This window comes from Ptychodera flava, unplaced genomic scaffold (genome assembly GCF_041260155.1).
Source record: "Ptychodera flava strain L36383 unplaced genomic scaffold, AS_Pfla_20210202 Scaffold_44__1_contigs__length_1314385_pilon, whole genome shotgun sequence".
NCBI lineage: Eukaryota > Metazoa > Hemichordata > Enteropneusta > Ptychoderidae > Ptychodera > Ptychodera flava.
The window spans coordinates 599,883-626,880 of NW_027248366.1; the positions used below are offsets into that span (position 1 = coordinate 599,883).

The 26,998-nt window shown below is 38.7% G+C and overlaps 1 protein-coding gene across 1 annotated transcript; it reads right to left on the reverse strand.

Moving 5' to 3' along the window:
- Positions 1-2,831: 2,831 nt before the first annotated feature.
- On the reverse strand, positions 2,832-3,713 carry LOC139128136 (uncharacterized). The gene has a single exon (XM_070693972.1). The coding sequence runs from the start codon at positions 3,711-3,713 to the stop codon at positions 2,832-2,834; it is 882 nt and encodes a 293-aa protein (XP_070550073.1).
- Between the last annotated feature and the right edge of the window lie 23,285 nt (positions 3,714-26,998).

Here is a 26,998-nt window from a genome sequence, read left to right on the forward strand (position 1 = left end):
TCGATAATTTGTTTTCTCTCTTCTGCCGTACTAATACTTTGTCACCTGGCAGTAAGTCGGATGGTGCTGCATGTCGTCTTCTGTCTGCATATATTTTGGCCTTGGCCTTCATCTCAGCATCACGATCTCTCACCCCATCGACTTCATGGCTTTCTCTCAAGTCTGGTAGTTTGGTACGCATCTTTCTTCCATACAGTAGCTCTGCAGGACTAACTCCTGTTGTTGGATGTGGAGTTGATCGGTATGCACGGAGATATGCTCTAATCTCATTCTTCCAGTCTCTTTGCTCAGCTTGTGCTATCTGCATGCGTTTCAGGAGGGACTGGTTCTGACGCTCAACTTCACCGTTGGCTTGAGGCCACAGCGGTGTAACTTTGCGATGTTCAATTCCACTCTTTGCTAAATATGCTGTGAAGCTTTCAGCGATGAATTGCGGTCCATTATCACTTGTAACTGCCAATGGTTGTGAAGATTTCCTCCAGACTTTCTATCATCCGCTCTGCAGTTGTAGACTTAGTTATGCGCACCTCATAGAAACGGCTGTAATAGTCAATCACAACCAGCAAAAAGTCACCTGATGGCATTTGCCCTAAAGGTCAATTGCAAGGTCCTGCCATGGTCCTTGTGGTAACATGGTACTCTTGATTGGTTCAGGTGGGTCAGGTCGGCTCACTAGCTGACATCCATGACAGCTTTTACAGAATTTCTCGGCCTGTCTATCAATTCCTGGCCACCAGACCTTTGTTCTCAATGTCTGTTTTGTTCCAACAATCCCTAAATGTCCATCATGTGCTAACGTCAGTACACGCTGTCGAAGTTTTTGCGGTATGACGATTCTTGTACCTCGGAGCACAAGTTTTCCAATGACACACAACTCACTGGATACTATTAGATATGGTTTACATCGAGGGTCCTCCCACTGACCAGATTTAACACAATGTCTTAGTGCAGAGAGTTCCTCATCATCGGCTGATGCCACTTCAACTTCCTTCGTAGTCAATGCACTAGGTGTTGCAGATACGGCGACAAAGTGAACATAGTCCTCTGCTGACAAATGTGGTTGAGAATGCTCATGGTAGTCCCCTGAGATGAGCCGTGACAGTGGGTCCGCGATGTTTGCCTTTCCAGGTATGTACTTCACCTTGAATGTGTAGGGTTGTAGTCTCAACACCCATCTTTCTATTCTGGCACACGGTTTAGATTTCACTGAGTAGATTACTTCAAGTGGTTTGTGGTCAGTACATATTGTGAAGTGGATCCCATAAAGGTAAGTATGGAATCGTTCACAATACAATACCCAATGCCTCTTTCTCGGTTTGTGAGTAGCGGTGTTCGCATCAGTCAGGCTTCTACTTGCATAGCTGATTATCCTGTAGTTTCCTTGCTGTTTCTGGATCAGGACTGCCCCTAGTCCTACCGGGCTAGCATCTGTTACAATTTGTGTCTTTGCATCCTTATAAAAAAATCAAGAGTTGCAGCACTTGCAAGTCGGCGCTTCAGCTCATTGAATGCAGCTCTCTGCTGTTTGCCGAAGACAAACGGTACCCCTTTCTTTGTCAGCTGTCTCAGCGGATCAGCTACTGTAGCGAAGTCAGGGATGAATCGCGCATTATAGTTGGCAAGTCCGAGGAAACTACGAACTTCAGTTGCATTTTCCGGTTCACGGGCTTCGTTTATCGCCTTCACTTTACTCTCAGTTGGCCCTATACCACGCTTGGATAGGAGTAGTCCCATGAATTCCAACTGTGACATGTAGAATGCACACTTTGACTTGTTCAATGTCAAGTTTTTCTCTCTGAGTCTTTCTAGTACTTTCACTAACCGTTGATTATGTTCCGCTTCATCTTTGGCGTGTAGGAACAAATCATCTGATATGTTGGCAACGCCCTCACAACCTTGTAATACCTGTTGTATAACGTGTTGGTAAATCTCTGGTGCAGCATTAATTCCAAACATGAGGCGCTTATACCTGTACAACCCACAGTGCGTGACGAACGTTGTGATACTTCGTGTTTCAGGGTCAAGTTCAATCTGATGGAATCCCCATTTCAGGTCAAGCTTGCTAAACACAGTGCTTTGGTTCACATCTTGGAGTATTTCGTCGACTGTTGGTATTGGGTGGCGCTCACGAATGATTGCTCGGTTTGCTTGGCGCATGTCTACACACAGTCGGATTTCCCCATTTGATTTGGGTACAACGACCACTGGACTGACCCATGGCGTCGGGCCATCCACAGCTTCTATAATGTCCAGGTCGATTAGTTCATCAATTTTCGCTTTCACTTTCTGACGTAAGCTAAATGGTGTGCGTCGAACTGGCTGCGCCACTGGTTTCACATCTGTGTCAACATGTAACTTGAGTTGGTAGTCTCTCAGCTTTCCAACGCCTTTGAAAACATCTCCATATTTTTCAAAGATTGCTGCTTCACTCCGGATAGCATTGATGTTTGGCCCAAGCTGTAGCACTCCAAGTTGAATGGCGGTTTCTTGGCCCAGAAGTGGTTCCCCTTTTCCATCGATGACAAAAAATTGGGCTTCAACCTCTCTGTCTGCACATTTTGTCAGTGTGGTAAAACTTCCCATTATCTTTAGTGGTTCGCTGGCCCCATATGCATACAATTTTTTCGTCGAGCCTTTCGTACAGTCATTGCATTTTATTTTCTTCTTTTTCAACTCACGCCACAGGTATTTGTCAATAACATTACTGCTAGCTCCAGAGTCAATCACCATTTTAATTGGGACCCCACCAACTATGGTCTTAAGTTTCTGTATACCTCGCTGCTGTTGGACGGTGAACGCATACTCGTCCTCAGACAGTGTGTCCACATGGCTTACAGACTGTCTAGGTTTTCCTTTTCCTCCCGTTTTCCTTTTCCTCCCCGGTTTCCTTTTGGTTTGGATGCTTTTGGATTGGTTGACTTTGATTTACACTGGGCTGCGAAGTGATCTGGTTTACCACATTTTGCACAAATTTTACCCCTGGCGGGACATTCGGGATCTCTACCAAAATGTCCTGTTCTGCTGCACCGATAACAGTTACCAGATGGTTTCTTATTTTGAGTACTTGCTCCTCTATAAAATTGCTTTTTCTCTGTGCTGTTTCCTTGTACACGGTTAATTGATGAAAAAGGACTTTTGGCTGCCATACCTTCAAGTTGTATCTGGACTGCTTCGTATGCCGAGGAAATTTCTAGCACCTGTGTCAGTGTCAGTGCTTTTCCCTTTTCCAACAGTTTCCTGCGTAGCTCGGTTGATCTACAATTTTCAACAACTTGGTCACGTATTTGTTTATCTGACTGGTCACCGTAGTCACAATCTTTCACAGCTTGTTTCAGTCTGGTCACAAATTGGGCGACACTTTCGTTTTCATGCTGTTGCATCGCTCTGAAAAGATGGTTCTCATAAGTAGTGTTTACTTGCGTTTGAAAGTATTTGTTCAGAGCTTCCTCTGCTTTCTTGTAGTCTTTGGCGTCGCCTGTGTTATCTAATGTCTCAAATATAGCCTGTACCTCCTCACCTGCCGAATGGAGAAGCAGTGCTCTTCTCTGTTGCTTGTTATCATCCTTCCCTTCTTCGATTATCAGTCCTTTGCTGTCTGCATACATCGTGAAACTTTTGAGCCATCGCTTCCAACGTGTGCCAACACTGTTTGGGTCTCCGGTCGGGTCAAATGGTTTTATGCCCGCTACGTCGCCAATATTGATTCCAGCCATCTCAGAATTATACCACAGCTCTGTAGATGTCTAAACTTTATCCTCGTTGCCAGTTGTAGTATCCACCATCAAGGATGGTTGAGGATTATATCGGATTGAACCACACATACACGTGACTGCAATTCAACTGTCAGCCATACTTTTATTCAACAACTCCAAGCAGGCAATGCAGTATTCCATGACAACTTCTAACACATATTCAAACAGCTGGGGGTCATGAGTCCAAATACTGCTCATATGTGACACTCCATACCCCCCCCCCCCCCGAAATCAAATGGTTCTCCCCTTATTCGAATTAGGTCTATGGTATGCCAGTATCAAACCTCCCTCTGGTTCAAGACATATGAAAGGCTGAATCTGTGCAGGGTTGACGTTTTTGGGGGGGTTTTCTTTGGGGATGGGAAAAGGAGTGGGAATAGGGGTAGGTGTAGGGGTGGTTTTATTTGGGCTATTTTTACCGAGGCGCTTGCTCCCGATAAATCGAGGAAAAATCAAAGACTGCTCACCACAATCATTAGTTTAGTGTTGCGCATCGATTGCACGGAAATTATTGCCTGACAAATATCAGTGGCGTGATAAATATTTTACACGTTTCTTTTCGAAAGAGGAGTCTCGGACAAAATATAAATATATACTCGGGAGGGAAGAAACACAGTCATGGACTGGCATCAGAATACAACAGCATTGAGAACCTATATGCCGATAGAATGTTCGAAAAATATCAAAATGAACGAATTCCTCTGTAATGGCAAAGTCTCTCGCAAATTAAAGAGTTACTTGGAACATGCTAGTTTTATTTATTTTATTTTTATTTATTTATTTATTTATTTATTTCGAGAACCAGCTCATACACCAAAAACATACAGAAAAAAAGAGGGACTGATAAACTAAAAAAAAAACTATAAAAAAAATAAATTATGATGGAAATTAAAACTGTCAGACAGAGAAAACTTTAAAAGCAGTCGGATAACAGTCTTTTCCAGAACAGCTACCACAAATAATATATGTATTAATAGCAGCACTAATAAGAGAATTTTCACTATTCATCAGCCTCATATAAAATTTTGAGCGTAAAGTGCGCTGTTTACTTTCGAAAGTCAAAATGTTGCTCTGAACAAAAGTGTTCGAGATACTTAATCTTCTGTCAATACCAAACAAGATTCTAAAACCGTTGTTATAAGCAACGCGAACATTATTGATACACTGATTTGTGAACTTACTCCAAAGATGTAGCAATACATAGAAGTACAATATGTTATAAAAAGTGTCATTTAGACAGAGTACGAACAGTTCCAAAACTCACGGATTAACATGTTAGCTCTGGCGTACACATGCGGAATCTTACAAATATTAAGCATATTAGGCAAAATGGCAAGACACTTAGATTTCAAAGCATTAAAGACAATATCATGGTCATTAGCATATTGAGTACAAATATTCAAGAGGTTGTTGATACCCTTTACACTAGGACAAATCAGTACTATATCATCAGCATATAACAGGTGATTCATGCACTTTCCACCGAGGAAGCAGCCGATATTTTTCTTTACAAGTAAATGGCTAAGTTTATCAACATAAACTGAAAAAAGGCGTGGAGAAAGTATACCTCCTTGTCTCACACCATTACATGTTTTAAACTGATTAGATAAAACTGACCCCATTTTACAGCAAATTCTTGATGCCTCTACCAATAAACCATCATACGAACTATAAAATTCAAAATACCTCTGTCAATCAATTTGCAAAATAATGTCCAATGGTTCACTTTATTGAAGGCTTTTGTCGCATCAAGAAACAAAGAAAACAGGGGTATTATGACGCTTATAAAAATCAATTATTTCTTTTACTAAAAATACACACATATCAGTTGAGTGACTTTCTTTAAAACCAATTGATGATCACTTGTGTAGAGTAGACTATCACACTTATCAAGAATAATAATTCATACATCTTAGAAATGGCAGTGGCAATAGCAATAGGGCGATAATTCCCAGAATTAGTAACGTCACCATTTTTATTCTTTACAAGTGGAACCAAAGTGGTGTCCATCTTGCGAGATGGCAAGTAACCATGAATATGCGCTACAGTAAACATCACTGGGAGAAGAACGTGCAGGCGTGCATGCGCAAACTTTAAATGCTCAGCTGTAATGCCATCTGGACCAGCAGATTTACCACTGTCCAATTTTGTAATGGAATTTCTAATGGCAGTTGGAGTGACAATCATATTCTCATCGAATGAAACACTCGAAATAGTATCTTTCAAAAAACCTCATTACTGTTGTTGGTGACAGAGGAAACAGCCTTGCATAATGGTCACGCCATAAATTAGCAATGTCATGTTGCCCATTACAGCCATCAATGTTGATGAAAGAGGTGACTTCTTTTTACTATTAACACGCTTCCAAAACTCCTTGTTATTATTGTTAGCTCTCATTTGAGACTCACTCTTTTACATATCTTAAAAACATACTTAAACTTAGCACGTGATGTCCTCATGAGATCAAAAATCGGACCTTGTCTGGGACTGCCAGAGTCCCGCCACAACAGGAAAGCATCACGAGCAATGGCATGATATTCTTTAACATGTTGATTCCAACCTGGAATTAATTTAGCCCCATTATTACACTCAATATTAGAAGGAATGCTTTGCAAACCAGCATCCTTTAAAGCTTCAATAATATCATCATACAGTTTTGAAATTGATTGCAAATGAGAAGATTGCAATTGATTGCAATGATATATGATTCACCTTGGACCACTTAATGTAAAACAACTAGAGTTAACAACGGGAGTTGAGTCATACTTTTGAAGATCATCAAGGTTACAGATGACACGAAGAGGGAAGTGATCGGATCCAATATACTCGTGTAAAATACTAATATCTGTAATACAGTTATGTGCAGGAGATGTGGATATACAGTGATCAAGCCACGAAGTTGAATGGTGTGCTTCACTATAATATGTAAAAATACGTCGTTTGTCAGTACCAAGAAGAAATGTAATTATTATCTTCACAAAATCTAGACAGTTCGTTACCAAAGTCAGAATTGCTAGTGATATCGGCATTCCAGTCACCAATAACCATAACACTATTAGTCGGTGCTTCCTCGATGCAATAACGGATTTTCTGTAAATATTCTAGAAATTCATGATAATTGTCTCTGATTTGTGTTCGCATATAAACATTTAGAATAAGTAAAATACCTCCGCTGTGTCTGATCGCAATACCAATTCAACTACTGTCATTGTAACGTTTTACATTTACAGTACCAAGAGATTTCCTCCACATTACCGCAACACCACCAAACGGGCGACCAAGGCGAATACCGACCTCATCGTCCATAGCTGATTCACCAACGGCGTAGAAATCTTCATTGATACGGGACAGTAAACTGAGCTCAGGCTTTGAGAGCCAGTGTTCCTGTAGGAAACGTGTCAGAAGAACCACATATGTCCTTTATGGTTTCAATCGACGATTTAATTCCACGACAGTTGTACGATGTTATAGTAAGATTCATAAAGATTACTGCTAGTTTCTTGCAGGATAGAACTTCCTCACCAAAGTGCCAGTAGGCCAAACACTAGGATTGCGGATGCGTTTACAGATTTCCGAGGTCGAAATTAGCTTGAAAGATGAATACGATTCATATTTGGTCTGCAATGTCATTATTTTTACTTCACAAAAGCCAAGGTTTTCTAAATGTGCTGATATGTCATCTGCTTTAGTACCTGGAGAAAGACGGCTAATAAACAATGCACTGGGCTGGGTAGTATTCACAGCTTTAAGTGACGTCAATTCTGCATTGTTCCCAGTGATGACCGATTTAGGTTTGGGGGCAGATCGTTTCGATGGTCGATGCCGACGATTAACAGTGACGAAGCCATGGTTGCTGGAGGATGAAGGCAGGCGGGTGGGCGCATCATACGTTACACCTTGGCAAATGCTGACTACTCGATCTGGTACAGAACGATCGACGGCTGGGATGCCAGAAGTTGCTACTTCGCTATACGAACGCGAAACTATTTCTTTGACAGCTGTAATGTCATCATTATCAGCATCGCCAGCAGAGGTTGAATCATCAGTATTTCTCAAGTTTGATTGGTCACACTGTACATCAGGTTGCTCATTCATCCGTTGACCATCTGTGGACACGTCTGCTTTGGAATGCAATTTATTGTTCAACACTTGTTGCATGAACGATTTCTTCATGACATTCAACTCCCGTCTCAGGGATGCAAATTCTTCTCTTAAACTTTCACGTTCATCGAAGGTACCATTGCCCTTCAACTGAGAAACCTCCCGTTGCAGTCCTCTGATTTCTTTTATCAGGATGGACACATCAATGTGAGAAACATCAACAGGTGGCAATCGTGTCAGATCTTGTGCGACAAAACATGGCACATTACTCTGATCAAGTTCATGCAATAATTCACCATATTGGGAAGGTTATTATTACGTTGTGTTGGCCCTGGCGTCGTATAAAACGAATTTTATCAATATTACATGAATCAAAGAGAAGCCTTTTCGCATTTTCGACATCTTTGTCATCATACGTATCATTACAGAGTTTTACAATCATGTCTGTTGGTAGAATGTCAATTTTGTTCCACAGAAAGCATAACAGCTCATTTACAATGACGCTTCTTTCAGTTACACTGCGAGAAACTTCGAGTTTCTTACTTTTCTTTAGCGAGGCTCCCAACTTTGTCGGATTTTCTCTCCTTGCTGTAGCAATATCGGGGAAACGCCTTTCTTCACAGACTGGGCACAAGTCCAAGTCACCCTGGCATAAGGATACATTTTCCAAACTTCCACAGTCCACACACTGCATTTTGACAGTGGCCTCACCAACGACGTATTACGTAACAGCTGTACCGGTACATCAACTGAAGATCTGGTGAATTTATACAACTGGTTTTTCTAGCGAACAGTCCACAAAGCGCTCAGAAAAGACAAGTCAGCCGACCAGATAATGTTCATGAAGGGATTTAACCTTCAAGAATACCAAAATTACGTCAAATTCACACCAGAAAGACTTACGAAGCAGGACAGCAAAATGATGATACCGTATTCAATATGGCGTCAGTGCATCGGCTTCTAATGATGATTTTAATGATGAATGCGCCGAAGAGGGCTTAACCAGATTATCTGAATTAGCTCTACGGAATGACAGTATGAAACCTTCTTCGGGATCTCGAAATATAGGAGACTGGATTTGTTTAGGGTAGATGGAACCACAGTAAGTCACGATATTTCCTTCCAAGGTGACAGACACTACAGTGAGACAGTACACAGTGTTCAGTGCGATTGCTTGAATTCGGTTGTACATGCAAAAGAATCACATTCGCAAAAACAACTGGATTATAGCGAGATGTTTAATGGCGAATTGTACCTGACCTGCATTCCAATAGACATCGACGGCGAATTCCACGGTAATGACGCTGAAATTAATAAAATGCTGCGGTTCATCCGGCAGTACATGGAAGAAGAGATGGCTTTGTTAAGTCATGGGGTTTTTCCAAACTTGCGCGACTGGCCAATGTACATTTTTAAAAGCGACACGGACGAAAAACTATCGCTTCACGTCTACCAGCACTTGCCGCGCAATGTCGTGTTTAAAAATATACTGCAGATGAAGAGGTTTATGGACAACGTCAAGAAAAGAATAACTGACAACCCTTCATCCCGCAACATCTTAGCTTCAACCGTCGCACAGACCGATGGCTGCAAATACGTTTTTAACCCAGATTCGAAGCGATTCGAATGCCGAGACCCTACTACAAAAATGATGAAGTATTTACCAGCGGATCGTACGGTCAGTGTGGCGACTAGTTCTCAATGTTTCGTCGACACGTCTATCTACCACCCCAATAAAAGTCTTCGCCTTCCATTCTGTTACAAACGCACATCGAGTCGTCTAGTTCCCAACAGGAGACTGCTTCCGCACTCGGTCTTGTTAGTCTAGTCGGAAGGCAGGGTTCCCATGCACCCAATGGATATATTTTTTAACCTACATTTTTGTAATCCTTAGGGTCTATAGTTAATGAATTTTGATGTTCCAAAAATCAGGCGCCATCTTGGCCGCCATCTTGGATTTCAACAATGGAGTAGGGGTAACATATTTACCGCTCGACGGAAACAGAAACAATGAAATACTATAAACGTTACATATTTAGAAAGCCCTGATTATGGCCTTTTATTAATATATAACTTAATGGGAATAAATTAATATTTGAATGTCGATTAGACTTTAAATCGGCCATTGACCGTTAATCGTAACATTTGCTAAATTTCAAACCCAATAATTAAGTTCCCGTTCCTCCAAACAATTTTGCATAAGATATTTATATATTTTTTGAAAGAACTTAGTGCAATAAACAAAAAACAACATTAAAAGTATCAGTCTTGAGATTTAGTGGGTGCATGAGCTTGTTTTCTTAATACATGGTATGCCACATATCCGTGTGTAATGTGAGGGGTAGAGGTAATGTTTCCCTTTCCTTTTCGAAGTATGAATGATGAAACCAAAAAATATTACATTTTTTGAAAGTGCTGGATCAGGCCTTTTTAAAAATATACAGTTTTATGGCAAAATGTCGCTTATTTGAAAGTTACAAAGCTTAAACCTTTCAGTTTGTGTCGATTTTAAGTGATTTTTTAAAAACAAATTATACTATATGGGTAGGAGTAATTTTTCCCTTTCTGCCTCGAATCATGAATTATGAAACCATATAAATGATGTATTCATTGAAAGCTCTGAAAAGGGCCTTTCTGAAATGTATGGTTTTATGGGGGAAAGTCGCATATTTAAAAGTTACAAAGCTTGAGCTTTTCGGTTTGTGTCAATTTTAAGTGATTTTTTAAAACCAAATTATATTACAAGGTTATGGTTAACGTTTCCCTTTTTGCCTCGAATCCTGAATCTTGAAACCATATAAATGTTATTCTGATTGCATGACCGGTAAAAGGCCTTTCTAAACATATATAGTTTTATTGGGAAAAAAATCGCCTATTTAAAAGTTACAAAACTTAAACCTTTAAGTTTGTGTCAATTTTAAGTTATGTTTTAATTAATATTGCACAAAACAGTTAGTCCGTTGGCCAGGTATCGAAATCATCCCCTCTAAGGCAGTTTTCAAACTATGATTTTCTGTTAGCTAGTTTCTCAGCTGTCATAACCTCTTTATTTGCCATTTAACTGATGATGGGTACCATAAAGTACCATGAACAATACATTCTTAGAAAGCCAAGATAATGCCCTTACCATTGGTATATAACGTAATGGGGATTAATCAATATTGGAACATCGATAAGATTTTATATGGGCCATTCAATGTAAATTGTAAAAATGTGCTTAATTTCAAACCCAATAATTAAGTTCCTGTTGCTCCAAACAATTTTTACATGGTATTTATATATTGTTTTTAAAGAACTTAATGCAATAATGAAGAAAAAACATTAAAAGTGTGAAATTTGAGATTTATGGGGTGCGTCTATTGTTTTCCTTATATGTAGTATGCCGTATATCCCTATATATTTAACGGATAGGGGTATGGGTAATGTTTCCTCTCCTACCAAATGCAGCGAATAAGGAAGCCACATAAATATCATATCTCTGAAACACTAAGGCAGTTGATTTTCCAACAAGATATGGCTTGATGCGGGAAACTCAAACTTATTCGGTGACAATGCCTAAACTCAAAAGTTTATGTCTTTACTGACATTAACTTGTTAAAATAAACATGAAAAATACCCTTCAGGGCATTAAATAGCACTAAAAAGATAAATGTGGTAAATAAAAGACGTTTATTTATTTCAATAACTCAAACAAGGGAAAGAAAGCAAACAGTTATACAACAGCTTGGATTTCAACAAAATCTCTTATTATATAACTTTTGGATGAGGCATAACTGGAAGAATTTATGCCTAATTTCGGGCAATTTTGGCATAAGGCTTCAATATGAAAGTACTTTTTAAAGATGTTAACAAGTTCAATACGCATAATTTTTAAAACTATGTCAAAAATTATATATTTCACACCCACAAACTCTAAATTGGATTTCATAGTCTTCTTGCTAAGTTGATATGACAGGAGCAGTAATTAATCCTTTTCTTTAATTGTCGCGAGTGATATATAAGCAATAAAGCACCATTTGGAAGGGATACCACACAGTTTTGACCGGTAAACAACATATACGAATGAGCTATACTTGTGTGTATAAGGAGTGAAATGGCAAAACCGAGTGGTATACCAAACCTATTGGGGCTGCTTATTGCTATATTATTTCAGTATATTGAAACTTGCAATGAAATTAAAACAATGTGAAAGAAACACACTTATGAGATAGGAAAGGCCAACTGTGCAGTATGTCATAAAATATATGCAAGGTCACGTGACCGTCTGGGCGAATCAGAGCTCACTATAAATAGTAATACTTGTAATACCACAAAGGAACACGAGAGAATCTTTTATCAAACAAAATCAATCACCATTAATCCACAGTATAGCGTCTTTATATTAAGATAGATGGATCGACAACACTTTACCTTCCTTACCAGAAAACAAGAGATCATAACAATTTGTCGAAATTATGTTACAACGCACTATATACTCCCAATGAGGATTACATTTTCGACTGGGTACTAAAATTCAATGGCAAAATAATTCAAGAACTAAAACCCGAAAAGCCAAATGTCACAGAACACATTCAAATTACGCCATTGTGTTCTCTGTACGACGCAGGGGGGGGGGGGGGGGGGGGGGGGGGGGGGGGGGGGGGGGGGGGGCAATGGCGCTTCTGAATACTAACCACTTTACACTATATACTGTTGATATTGACAGGTCATTTTTGTCTAAGGAAATACCGTTTTACGAGCGCTGACACCTCCAATTTGGCGATAATTCGACTCTTTAACCTCTACACAGCTTTAGCTGATGAACTGTGGAATTTTATAGAGGTTGATCAACGACAAAATGCCAACCCAAATACCAGCTACTGTTGGATTTTTATTACCGCGTCTATAATTATTAATTGTCTCATTGCAAAAATGGTTATAAAAAAGTAATAAACCCTGCATTTGCAATTTAAAACTCTACTTTTAATTTTTCATTTGATATCACAGAGGGCTGAGCACTTCTTGTGGCGCCAGTGGTTTCAGATTAGAATTTTATTTCCATGGATTCATGATTAGTTATAGAAAACTATGAAATTTCATTATTTTCTCCGTAACATCTTTTCCTTTCCCTCTTTCCTTTTCCCTCTCAAAAAACACTTTTTAGGATTGACCCTTTGAGTACTGTAATTTTTACAACCAAGATTTTAGTCCGCAATTTTACCAATTTTCCTAAATTTTTCTGTGATTTGTTTTGATGATTTTAGGCCCCATGAAGATCGTGTTTCGTTGGCTACATTTTTTTCACCAAAATTGTAATAAAAATCTGAAAAAATGCCCGGGATATAGTTTATAAAGGTGACAAAAATTGATTTCGGGGCTCAAAGGGTCAATTGTTATTTGCATATACCACACCATGTTATATATCAGTGGCACGCAACTATCAGTCGATAATCGCGTATCTGGATTGAACGAGTCCGCTCCGGGGCACTACGTTAACGTCAGCTACCTGCCATCTACCGGCAGTTAAATTGAATCTTAGGCCAGTAAATTTCGGTTCGAAGTGAATGCAGACGGGGGCTGGCCTGTGTATGCAATAATGAACGAACTTCATCAACGTTTTGGCACACCCCATAAGACAATGTAATGCGATACTCGTAGGGCGCAGTGAACTGCTGACCGATAAATATTGGTTTCCGCGGTTTCTTTTCATTTTGTAAACCGTACCCAAAACGACTATGGGTTGATTCTGTAACATGGGCATTTCGATCAAATTTAGGTCATTTGGCATCAACATTACTTGAAGCGTACCATTGACAACAGATAATGCAGTTGGCGCAGCTTGTTCTCGCTCGCATTGGACAGTCTCACTAAACACTGTACGTAATACTGCAATTTGTTTTGTGAAATGTATCCAAACCCATGAATTGTCGAGGGTCTGTCGCATACAACGACATTTTGTTTGAGGTCACAGTGACACATCGATGCGTAACAGCTCAGTAATTTTTCGTTGGAATGTGAAGTGCAACGGTCGAACCTCAAGCAATATTTATCGTGGGTGCAAGGACGTGCGCCCTGCGTTTCGCATCGGGGTAATTTCTCCATCAGGTCGTTCGACCAGTAAACACATCCACTGTCTGGAATATCCTGTATTTCACTACAGGTCTGCGATTCAAAGTCGTATATCAGGCAGTCCCCGGTCGCTTCACCGAAGAAATCGCAAGATGACGTGATCTTCTCAGTGCCTAATTCAATCTCAATCAAGGGTTGAGAGGTTGTTGCCACATTGACACACACACTCTGAAGTTAGGCAAAAAGTTTGCCATGGATCGTATCTAGTTCCGTAATTTTGACATTGTCGTCTGAGTAAACACCGTTTAGATTCTCTGCATGGACACGTACCGCGCGTTCCTGCTGAACATATTGGTAAAGATGAATTTGCCACGAGTTCGCTGTACTGACATCTTGATTGAGGTAGCGGTTGGTTGCATTTCATCCCCGCAAATCGCTCGTCGGAACACAGACACTGTGGTGGCGTGGATGAATTGAAAGATAGCAGGGTAGATGCGTGGGGATCAGTCCATCCACGGCTGACATGACAAAACTTTTTATCGACTACGCCGTATTTCACGACCTTACGTTCCACATGCGTGGAATTTTCATGACATTGCTTAGTTACTAAGCCAAATTCGTGGATTAATGTGTCGTCGCCACACTTTAAAATATTTGTGCCACAGTCACAAGTGCACCAAGCTTGAATGCAATCGATAAGTCGCCCATCCCAGAACGATTTGCAATTAAAACTGCGAACACAGTTCTCGCGGATTGAGCACTGGCACTGACAGTATATCAAGTCTTGGCACATCAGCGTGTCTATTGGTGCATTGGCAAAGTTTTCCTCATTTTTGGTCAAAAAAAATTGTCTATCAAATTTACCAGTCTGATTGCTTTGATATTTAGTAATCAGGTTCTTAGGGTTTATGTTATTTTGATATATTTAAATCATTAGGTCTTTAATTTTGAATTCTGGGGTCAATTTTTGCCATTTTGGTCAAAAATGTATTTCTCAAAAACCATTTGTCTGATAGCTTTGATATTTAGTAGACATGTTCTTATAAAAAATTTTAATATGTTCAAATTATATTAAATTTTTAATTACCATAGGTATTTTTGCTGCTATTTTTGTCCTTTTGGTCAGGCCGACCATAAGTGGGCTTGCAAAGATTCCTCCTTCGTCAATGAATGTGACAAAAGTTATTCTCTAAATACATAAAATAACATAACATAACATAACGTAACGTAACGTAACATAACATAACATAACATAACGCACATTTTGTGCGTATAGGGAGGTAGCATGCATCAATATATCCTTTGCACAAATGCCAATTTTTCCGGGATATCTTTCATTTTGTATTTGTAAGATTTTTGTGGGGGGGATGGGGATATTTTATACCTATTGGAGCTAAGAGTATACAATGTGGTTATTTAGTAAGCATTTGATATGGTAAACTTATTTGGTGTTGCAATGCGGTAAAAATCATTAGAAAACATATCTGAGGTGATTTTAGCAGGTTTGGTTTCCAACAAATATATTCCAAAGTTTGTTCAATGTTTAAGAGTATCAAGGTTGTAAATAGTTACACACTTCCTGCCATCTGGTCATTGTATATCTCATGCAAAGATGGTCAACAAAGGGATGGACCATTTGATATTCTGGGGGGGCTGGGAGATTTAGAAAAAAAACACAAATGTCAATAAAAAATCAGTCAGAGAGGTTGGACAAAAAGAAAAGGTGGGAGAGTAGGGAAAAAAGAATTTACAATGGATGGGATTTAAAAGATAATGTACCTCATCAATCCTGCACACACCATTGTTTTCGTGGAGTACAGGTTGTAGATATTGCTTCACTTGCTGAAGGTGCCGAGTTCAAACCCCGACAGTGTTATTGCTTGTTGTAAAATATAGTATAACTACTAATTTAAAATAACACTTTCCCTCCGTGTAATTTAATGACTGCTCCTTCCACACAGGTCTCAAGGTGGCTAAAATGTGGATAAAGTTAGGATACTACCATAAGAGGGAGTGGAGTGAAGATAGTGAAAATTGGGAACCCTGATTTTCAATTATACCTCCCTAAGTTTCAAAACCTCATTCCTAATTCTTGCCCCGAAATAATTTCACCCCAACATCAATTCCCCACACAAAAACTGAAAACGTTGGACCATTTACAACTCTTTTAACCCCACTGTTTTTAATTTTATCACATCAATGTATCTAAGGCACGCTTTTAGCACCTCTTATCCCAGATTCTTGAACCTAATTGGTCAAAATTGGCTGTTTCTGGCCATCTAGATCACCCCTTTAAAATGTTTGGGAAGGTGACTTGGAAAAAAACATTGATTGTGATTAAAAGTCTCATTCGCTGTTAAGCGAAATACAGGAAAACATGACACATCACAAGTAAAGTAAGGGAATGCGGCTCCACATAACACGATCGGGACTAATTTGGGATAATTAGATGGTGAAGTGAGGTCATTGTAATCTTCAAATGTGATGCTCATTGTTTTTTCATTTTTAGTACTTTGTGCCCTGTGGGCACAAGGTACTAATGTGATGGCGCGGCCCAATACGGCCAACATAGTGGGCCGTATGCTGTGGACGCAGGTACTCAGAAACGCTTCAGTAACTTTTTCTGAAATTTGGTCTGGTGGTCACTTGGGCATGTATCTCAAACGGTCTTTTTTCTTTTTTTGATTGAATCATTTTAAAGTCACTTTTTTAGCTTTTTTCTGAAAACCACTATTTTCACTTTTTCCTCAAAACTACTGATTTGATTATTGTGATGTTTGGCATGGGTGTTCGTATAGTTGAAATACCGTCAGAAATGTTCAAAATTTGGTGATACATGCCTTACATTATTTTTAAACAATATTTTTATCCATTTTATTTTATATTTACTTGATTTTGCCTCACTTTCGCTAAAGCTACCGTCTGCGCATGCGCACAACTGTAGGACAAAATCTGAGTTGAAGAATCGAAACGGACGCCATCTTGTTTCTCGGTATGGGCACATTTTTACATTGTGAACGTTTCACTGTGTATTTCAACATGTTCTATAGTTATGAAGTTGACAGTGATGCACTTTTGCAGCTGTCGTGTATTTTTTGGTACGAAAGGCGCCTTTGATCGACTGAAGAATGATGGCCTCCGTAGGCGATAAACACCGGTACTGGCAGGCATATCAGTTCTACTGAGGAAGTAATCCACTGGCCCGTATAGGTCAGGGGCTCACTTAGGGGAGAACCACTTGATTTCTGGGGGGTATGGAGGATTTCGAGGAAAAAAAATTGTCACCAGGTGAAATAAAAGAAAAAAATAAAGCCTGTAATGGCTTGAGAAAAAATATTCTCATAACAGACAGAAATAAAAAAGGAATTGTCACAATGCTGTTGAAATGAGCAAAATTTTGGAAACTTCATTCTCATGTATTCTTTGCTGGCATGCTGCCAAAGGCATGCAAATGTTTTTACCACAAGTAATTCTTATGTGTTTTTTTTCCAGCACTTATGATATAAGCATTCACTACTGTACACCTCGGTGCACTTGATGTTTTCCTTCCCTTTTCTGACCCAAGAAATCATGTTTCAGGATTTCTGTTGCAATATCTCAATGGTATAGGCAATATCTAGATGGGACTATTTGACTTCTCTAAATCGTGAAAATTTAAAACACAAGATAGGAGTCAATAAACTAGTGTTAAAACCAATACATTATTCTCTCAATATATATGTTAGAAAGATTACAAGTTGACAATGAAAATTGAGGAACAACAAATATAATGAAATACAATGTGTGATCACGTGAGCCTTTTTTCTCTGACTACAAAGATAACATCTCCCCTGAGAACTTAAAAGGAATTGACTGTTTTAAAGAAAAGCAGGTATAGTACTGATCACAGTTGATTTGCCAAAAAAGTGTTCTATAATTTAAGTTGTATATATAATAGACTTTCCATTTTGTTTGTCATTTGTTGGAATGTAAAATGAATAAATAAAAACATCCTGTGATATGTGAAACACTGGCTTAAATTTGAAAAATTGCACTGCTACTCCATTTGAAAAAAAAATTGATGCAGGTCTGACTGTAGAAATAAAAAAATGCTGTCTCTCTAACAAAAAAAAGTTCCCATACCCACTTCCTGCATACCCCCCCCCCCCCCCCCCCCGAAATCAAACGGGTCTCCCCTTAATATGCGCATGCGCACATAACAAGTTAGCGTCGTTTTTCAAGGACTGCCATCATGTTTCTCGGTCAGTTGCGGATTTTGACGTTTTAAAGGTTTTAGCGTATATTTGATTGCTGTCATGTATTTTTTGGCACGAACCGCTCCTTCGATAGACTGAAGAATGATGGCCTCCGTACTCCCCAGTACCGGCGAATCCATTGCTTTTAATAGCGAGGCAATCCCACCGGCGGCCCGTACTAATAGCTGGGTGAGAGCGAGGGAATGCTCTGTCCTTCTACCTCCGGCCTCCATGTCATAACAAACTAGCGTCTTTTTATGTTGATATACTGTCCTTTCGACACAGCGATAACTTTTAGTTTTCTGTTGCTTATTTTGGGTAATTTCGACAGTTGTGCATTGATTTTGACATCATCTTTTACTTAATAACCGTCGATGTCGGCAACTCTCTCGCTAGCCCTGCGTACGATGCTGTGTGTTAGGAACGCACACAGGGAATGCACTGCGTACGTACGCAGGGCTAGCGAGAGAGTTGCCGACATCGACGGTTATTTACGAAAAGTGAATAAAAGACTGGCATTTTTGGAAGCGATCGAGTAGCTGAGGTGGGCAGGGATACGACTTGGGCCCAAGAACGCTGAATTTCGGCAGTAATTTGGCTTTTTACGTCAAGTCCCAAAGTGGATTTGAAGTCACCGACCCTACGTACGGTCTTTGCTGCAGGGCTGTGGTGAGCGGGGCGAATAGCTGTAGCGGAACACACAGCATCGTACGCAGGGCTAAATCCGACATGGTAATTTGGCATGATCATCAGATCATACATGATCCGAGATTGCACTTTAGCAAGGTCACGATAACTAATGTTGTTTGTTTCACTGTCGTTTAATACCTATATTTCCACTAAAAGACCATTAGAATTTCCTCCTGGCTACTTTGAAATCATGCACTGGCATGCATATACGGCCTAGTTGTCAACATCACTATGCTTTAATGTACAGTAGACTCTCATACTATGAATATATCGACTGTCACTGCATGTGTGCAAATCACTCCATATCATATCAAAAATGTAGTATTGCGACGTTTGAGCTGCCAGAAGCCAGAATTTACAGTTTACGAGAAAGTTATCTTACATGTAAAACTCAGTTCTACTATGAACAAAATGCAAGCTATGTTGTATAACTATCGTGAATAGCATAATATTTTGTACCTATCACCGTGTCAGAAAATCAGAAGGAAACAACCAGTCAGACAAACTGTGGTCAGGATGATACTGTCCAATTTTAATATTTGTCTCTCGGCACACACCAGATACTCATGACTGTAAAACAACATTTCCATATAATTGTATATTCAGTTTTTATATTTAGTTTGCTTTTCACCATATTGTATGTCCTTCCCTGCACTACATAATTCAAAATTAAATATTGTTTTTGGCCTATACATACTTGAGGGGTAAGCTTATTTAGTCTCATACATTAAAGATGCACTGTTGACCTACAGAGTCCAAACTTTTTATCATTGTATTGTAGATAGGTGTACACTCCAAATACTAAGTACAAGTGTGGTGAGTGTAACAAGCAAATGTTTTTTAGTCAATGTTCATATCAAGGTTGTTGATACTTAGAATCCACACTTGAACTTATGCTGGACCGGTAACCAACCAGTTCAAATAACTTTCATTTATGTCAAAACAATTTGACTTTTTGCCAAATTTCACATTTATGGCAATTAATAAACAGTAAGGAGGTACAAAGGACGTCGGTGCCCCCGGGCCCCATGTTAAGTTATGCAATTGTTTTTATGAGTAATTTGTAATATCGCAACATTTAGCAATAGGGCACCTAGGACTTTTGATATTTGAAAAGTATAGAAGATCCAATTATCCTAAATTAGTTCCAATCGTGTTACATATCGGCTATAAATTATGTCGGGAGTTATGAGGTTTTAATGTTTATGCTATGGTATGATTGTGTACTCGTTTAGTGACTATTTAAGAGGCACTGTCCTGTAAAAACCAGCAGAGCGCCTATATGAGGTGGCCAAGGGTAAATTTCAAAAACATATAAATTATATACCAAAAGATAGGATGTGACCTAACTAAAGTACCAGTATAATAATTTTGTTGTGCTACCTTCTGTTACCATAGTAACAGCGTTTGAAAAATAAGACGTCAATAGCGCAAATTTTACGTCAAACGGTCAAAAACAACATTTCTATATAACAAATATACCAATATTTCACCAATCATTACTTGTCTTGTCTAATTTTCCAATTGTACTTGTACAGTAAAATAGTTACGCAAATGGTCAAGTGAATTAAGACAATGGTATAATTTGACCTTTGACCCCATCTTATGTGCGTGATAGCGCCCTCAAGAGGCCATGTATACATTTCCATGGATTCATGATTAGTTATAGAAAACTATGAAATTTCATTATTTTCTCCGTAACATCTTTTCCTTTCCCTCTTTCCTTTTCCCTCTCAAAAACACTTTTTAGGATTGACCCCTTTGAGTACTGTAATTTTTACAACCAAGATTTTAGTCCGCAATTTTACCAATTTTCCTAAATTTTCTGTGATTTGTTTTGATGATTTTAGGCCCCATGAAGATCGTGTTTCGTTGGCTACATTTTTTTCACCAAAATTGTAATAAAAATCTGAAAAAAATGCCGGGATATAGTTTATAAAGGTGACAAAAATTGATTTCGGGGCTCAAAGGGTCAATTGTTATTTGCATATACCACACCATGTTATATATCAGTGGCACGACTGTCATTTGATAATCGCATATCTAGATTGAACACGCCCGTTCCGGGGCATGATGTCCACGTCAGCGATTTCTACTGGCTGTTAAATTGAACCTTAGGCCAGCAAATATCGGTTCGAAGTGAATGCAGACGGGGGCTGGCCTGTGTATGCAATAATGAACGAACTTCATCAACGTTTTGGCACACCCCATAAGACAATGTAATGCGATACTCGTAGGGCGCAGTGAACTGCTGACCGATAAATATTGGTTTCCGCGGTTTCTTTTCATTTTGTAAACCGTACCCAAAACGACTATGGGTTGATTCTGTAACATGGGCATTTCGATCAAATTTAGGTCATTTGGCATCAACATTACTTGAAGCGTACCATTGACAACAGATAATGCAGTTGGCGCCATTTGTTCTCGCTCACATGTGACATTACTGAAAACTGTGCGTATGACCGAACATTGATTTTGTGAAATGTATCCAAACCCATGAATTGTCGAGGGTCTGTCGCATACAACGACATTTTGTTTGAGGTCACAGTGACACATCGATGCGTAACAGCTCAGTAATTTTTCGTTGGAATGTGAAGTGCAACGGTCGAACCTCAAGCAATATTTATCGTGGGTGCAAGGACGTGCGCCCTGCGTTTCGCATCGGGGTAATTTCTCCATCAGGTCGTTCGACCAGTAAACACATCCACTGTCTGGAATATCCTGTATTTCACTACAGGTCTGCGATTCAAAGTCGTATATCAGGCAGTCCCCGGTCGCTTCACCGAAGAAATCGCAAGATGACGTGATCTTCTCAGTGCCTAATTCAACGCACGTGATTGAGTGTTGAGAGTTGTTGGCACATTCACATGTACACTCTGAAGTTAGGCAAAAAGTTTGCCATGGATCGTATCTAGTTCCGTAATTTTGACATTGTCGTCTGAGTAAACACCGTTTAGATTCTCTGCATGGACACGTACCGCGCGTTCCTGCTGAACATATTGGTAAAGATGAATTTGCCACGAGTTCGCTGTACTGACATCTTGATTGAGGTAGCGGTTGGTTGCATTTCATCCCCGCAAATCGCTCGTCGGAACACAGACACTGTGGTGGCGTGGATGAATTGAAAGATAGCAGGGTAGATGCGTGGGGATCAGTCCATCCACGGCTGACATGACAAAACTTTTTATCACGTACCCGGTATTTAACGCCTTACGTTCGACGTACGTGGAATTTTCATGACATTGCTTAGATACCAAATCAAATACATGGATTAATGTGTCGTCGCCACACTTTAAAATATTTGTGCCACAGTCACAAGTGCACCAAGCTTGAATGCAATCGATAAGTCGCCCATCCCAGAACGATTTGCAATTAAAACTGCGAACACAGTTCTCGCGGATTGAGCACTGCACTGACAGTATATCAAGTCTTGGCACATCAGCGTGTCTATTGGTGCATTGGCAAAGTTTTCTCATTTTTGGTCAAAAAAATTGTCTATCAAAATTTACCAGTCTGATTGCTTTGATATTTAGTAATCAGGTTCTTAGGGTTTATGTTATTTTGATATATTTAAATCATTAGGTCTTTAATTTTGAATTCTGGGGTCAATTTTTGCCATTTTGGTCAAAATGTATTTCTCAAAAACCATTTGTCTGATAGCTTGATATTTAGTAGACATGTTCTTATAAAAAATTTTATATGGTCAATTATATTAATTTTTAATTACCATAGGTAATTTTTGCTGCTATTTTTGTCCTTTTGGTCAGGCCGACCATAAGTGGGCTTGCAAAGATTCCTCCTTCGTCAATGAATGTGACAAAAGTTATTCTCTAAATAACATAAAATAACATAACATAACGTAACGTAACGTAACATAACATAACGCACATTTTGTGCGTATAGGAGGTAGCATGCATCAATATATCCTTTGCACAAATGCCAATTTTTCCGGGATATCTTTCATTTTGTATTTGTAAGATTTTTTTGGGGGGGATGGGGATATTTTATACCTATTGGAGCTAAGAGTATACAATGTGGTTATTTAGTAAGCATTTGATATGGTAAACTTATTTGGTGTTGCAATGCGGTAAAATCATTAGAAAACATAGCTGAGGTGATTTTAGCAGGTTTGGTTTCCAACAAATATATTCCAAAATTTTTTCAATGTTTAAGAGTATCAAGGTTGTAAATAGTTACACACTTCCTGCCATCTGGTCATTGTATCTCTTATGCAAACATGGTCAATACCAAGGGATGGACCATTTGTTATCCTGGAGGGGCTGGGAGATTTAGAAAAAAAACACAAATGTCAATAAAAATCAGTCAGAGAAGGTTGGACAAAAAGAAAAGGTGGGAGAGTAGGGAAAAAAGAATTTACAATGGATGGGATTTAAAAGATAATGTACCTCATCAATCCTGCACACACCATTGTTTTCGTGGAGTACAGGTTGTAGATATTGCTTCACTTGCTGAAGGTGCCGAGTTCAAACCCCGACAGTGTTATTGCTTGTTGTAAAATATAGTATAACTACTAATTTAAAATAACACTTTCCCTCCGTGTAATTTAATGACTGCTCCTTCCACACAGGTCTCAAGGTGGCTAAAATGTGGATAAAGTTAGGATACTACCATAAGAGGGAGTGGAGTGAAGATAGTGAAAATTGGGAACCTGATTTTCAATTATACCTCCCTAAGTTTCAAAACCTCATTCCTAATTCTTGCCCCGAAATAATTTCACCCCAACATCAATTCCCCACACAAAAACTGAAAACGTTGGACCATTTACAACTCTTTTAACCCCACTGTTTTTAATTTTATCACATCAATGTATCTAAGGCACGCTTTTAGCACCTCTTATCCCAGATTCTTGAACCTAATTGGTCAAAATTGGCTGTTCTGGCCATCTAGATCACCCCTTTAAAATGTTTGGGAAGGTGACTTGGAAAAAAACATTGATTGTGATTAAAAGTCTCATTCGCTGTTAAGCGAAATACAGGAAAACATGACACATCACAAGTAAAGTAAGGGAATGCGGCTCCACATAACACGATCGGGACTAATTTGGGATAATTAGATGGTGAAGTAAGGTCATTGTAATCTTCAAATGTATGCTCATCTGTTTTTCATTTTTAAGTTATGCAATTGTTTTATGAGTAATTGTAATATCGCAACATTTAGCAATAGGGCACCTAGGACTTTTGATATTTGAAAAGTATGAAGATCCAATTATCCTAAATTAGTTCCAATCGTGTTACATATCGGCTATTAAATTATGTCGGGAGTTATGAGGTTTAATGTTTTATGCTATGGTATGATTGTGTACTCGTTTTAGTGACTATTTAAGAGGCACTGTCTGTAAAAACCAGCAGAGCGCCTATATGAGGTGGCCAAGGGTAAATTTCAAAAACATATAAATTATATACCAAAAGATAGGACGTGACCTAACTAAAGTACCAGTATAATATTTTTGTTGTGCTACCTTCTGTTACCATAGTAACGCAAATTTTACGTCAAACGGTCAAAAACAACATTTCTATATAACAAATATACCAATTTCACCAATCATTACTTGTCTTGTCTAATTTTCCAATTGTACTAGTACAGTAAAATAGTTACGTAAATGGTCAAGTGAATTAAGACAATGGGTATAATTTGACTTTTGACCCCATTTTATGTGCGTGATAGCGCCCTCAAGTGGCCATGTTTTTCGGATTTGTGTAAAGAGAGAAAACTTCTCAAATTCAAACGTGTTTAACTCAAAAAGGAAGCGAAACCGTATAAGTTGATATAATATTTACTTTAACCCATGACCGATGCTTAATAATCCAATAAAAAACGTGCGGGCACTCATTGTGTTTTTGCTTTAATTTTATTTTAAAATTATGGAAAATAAGAAATATTTGCTAAGCCTTCCCCTTTTTAAAAAAACTGTTCATGGAGAAAAACTAAATAGAATTGTGATATCTTGTATACTTATGAAACATCATTTTCAGTTCTATTAAAAATATTAAAAATCATATAAATTTGGCAAAGTTTGTTGCCATGGCAACACTTCTAAAATGGCGTTTTCTCTTCATTTTCAATGATTTTCACTGATTTCTAGCACAATCCCGCGTGTCCCCTGTCGCAATGGATAGTGCTCATAGTGTGGTTTGGGAAATACCAGTAAGAACAACATGACAGGGTGTATAAAATGCAAAAAAGAGCATTGAGGATTCTACTTAACGCAGATTTTGATACGCCGAGTTATGATCTTTTCAAAGCCACTGATGTCCTTTCCGTTAAGCAACTTATTTTCTATTTCACTTGTATCTTAGTCTTTAAATATTTTGAGAACTCTGTTCCGACGTACATTGCAGACATGTTATGCCTTTAATGAATGTTCATGATTATCCCACACGCGCAGCAATCTCGCGTAACCTCCTTCCTCAGTTTCGAACGGAATCAGGTCAGAGAACTTTTGTAATGCGTGCATCCAGAATTTTGAATTCCCTCCCAGAAAATCTTCGACAATTGAAACTTTTTATAAAATATAACACTGACTTATAATTTTTTTCTGAATACGGTCACTTTGTTTATTTTTTAATTACTTTAACTACTCCTGTGTTTATTTTGCTGTACTTTTATTTGTATTTTTTATTGTATTTAGTGTTTTAGGACCCATGGAAGATTACGGCCCTGTTGGGAACTTTTACCAAAAAGGTGTCTGTAAATGGGTTATCCTTTAAGGTGAATAAATAAAAAATAAGTAAATATAAAACATTCATATAGTCTATCTTTGACTTCTTCTACCTTAAAAATTCACGTTGTGACCCCCTAATTTTTTAGCCTTATTTTCTTTCAAATATCCCCTATAATTTATTCTGAAAGTTTCAACAAAAGTTTAAATCTGGAAATGGCAAAAATAGTCAACGGTTTAAAACGTGCCAATTTTACAAAATTCGAAGTACGTAATTCAGCATTGAAAAAGACACAAAATGATGATATAATGCAAAAAAAATATCGACTTTGGTAAAAGTGATTCGTTCATGATGAGTTCATTCTATAATGACCTGTAAACATCAAAATCATTATATTTGAAGTCGTTCTGGATCTGAAAGCGTATTTGGAAATTTGAGATATGCAGTGATGTCTCGAGTACACAATATATTCAAGGGCTGTTAGCGATCCATGGCATTCACTTGCTTTTCGCACTTTTACGTCCGGCAGCAATGCCGACATCACAACCCACAGCTGTGACAGAGATATCCATTTCATGACAACAGGTAGATCTGAAATTATTGTGAATTGAGAATAAAACAAAATTACGTTCCTAATGATTATTTGCTTGTACCTCTCTCAGACACTTGTACACACTCGCCTATTTCGAATCATGAACGGCTAAGCTCTCATACGCAGCATTTGATAATGTGATGCGACGGTAGGTCTAATCATTCGACACTCAGGGCATTGCTAGCCAGGGTTTCTCCTACTGCCTCCATGTTTCCAGGTAAAGCGATTGCTGATAATGTCACAGCAATTCAAGATAGCAGTACATTGCTAGGATTCATCAAGTCACCAAGCTGAAATATGACATTGACTGACATTGACTCATATTTTGATAAATAAACGTCAAGTCAACACACCGGGATCGCTATCACCAATTTGAAATTCCCGCTGTTTCGACCGATGCAGGTTGCCTGGATTTTATCACTGAATTTCACTTCCGATGTTTGTAAAACTAAAGAAACAAAACTGTTTGGTGTGTCGAATTTATTTTCGTTGATAATATCATGGATAAAAATGCCAATACTCACCAATTTTCTCGGAGTGCACCGGCGGCTGCTTCCGGATTGCGGCAAGCGGGTCTATTGTTTACGTTGGACTGCGTGTTGCAGCTATGGTTACGTAATGTCATTAACCTTTGACCCCATAGTGACAGAAACCTTTGGATTATTTGCTTTTTATGTCTTCACTTACAAACGTCAAGGAATCCTACGAGCAGTTCCAATGACGGTAAATATTTTTATAATTGTAGTAGAAGCAGTGCTTACTTGTTTGCTGTATCTAAACACTTCCTAATGTCAAATATTTTCCAAGGCGACAGACTTTCAGTAAATACATACAAGAAGTCTAACCATTATTTGTAGTACTCACAGCTACTTCAAGCTTACAAGGAAATGTGTCATCGTA

Excerpts from the sequence above, each read along its gene's own strand:
- LOC139128136 (XM_070693972.1), bottom strand. The coding sequence starts at position 3,713 with ATGGCTGGAATCAATATTGGCGACGTAGCGGGCATAAAACCATTTGAC.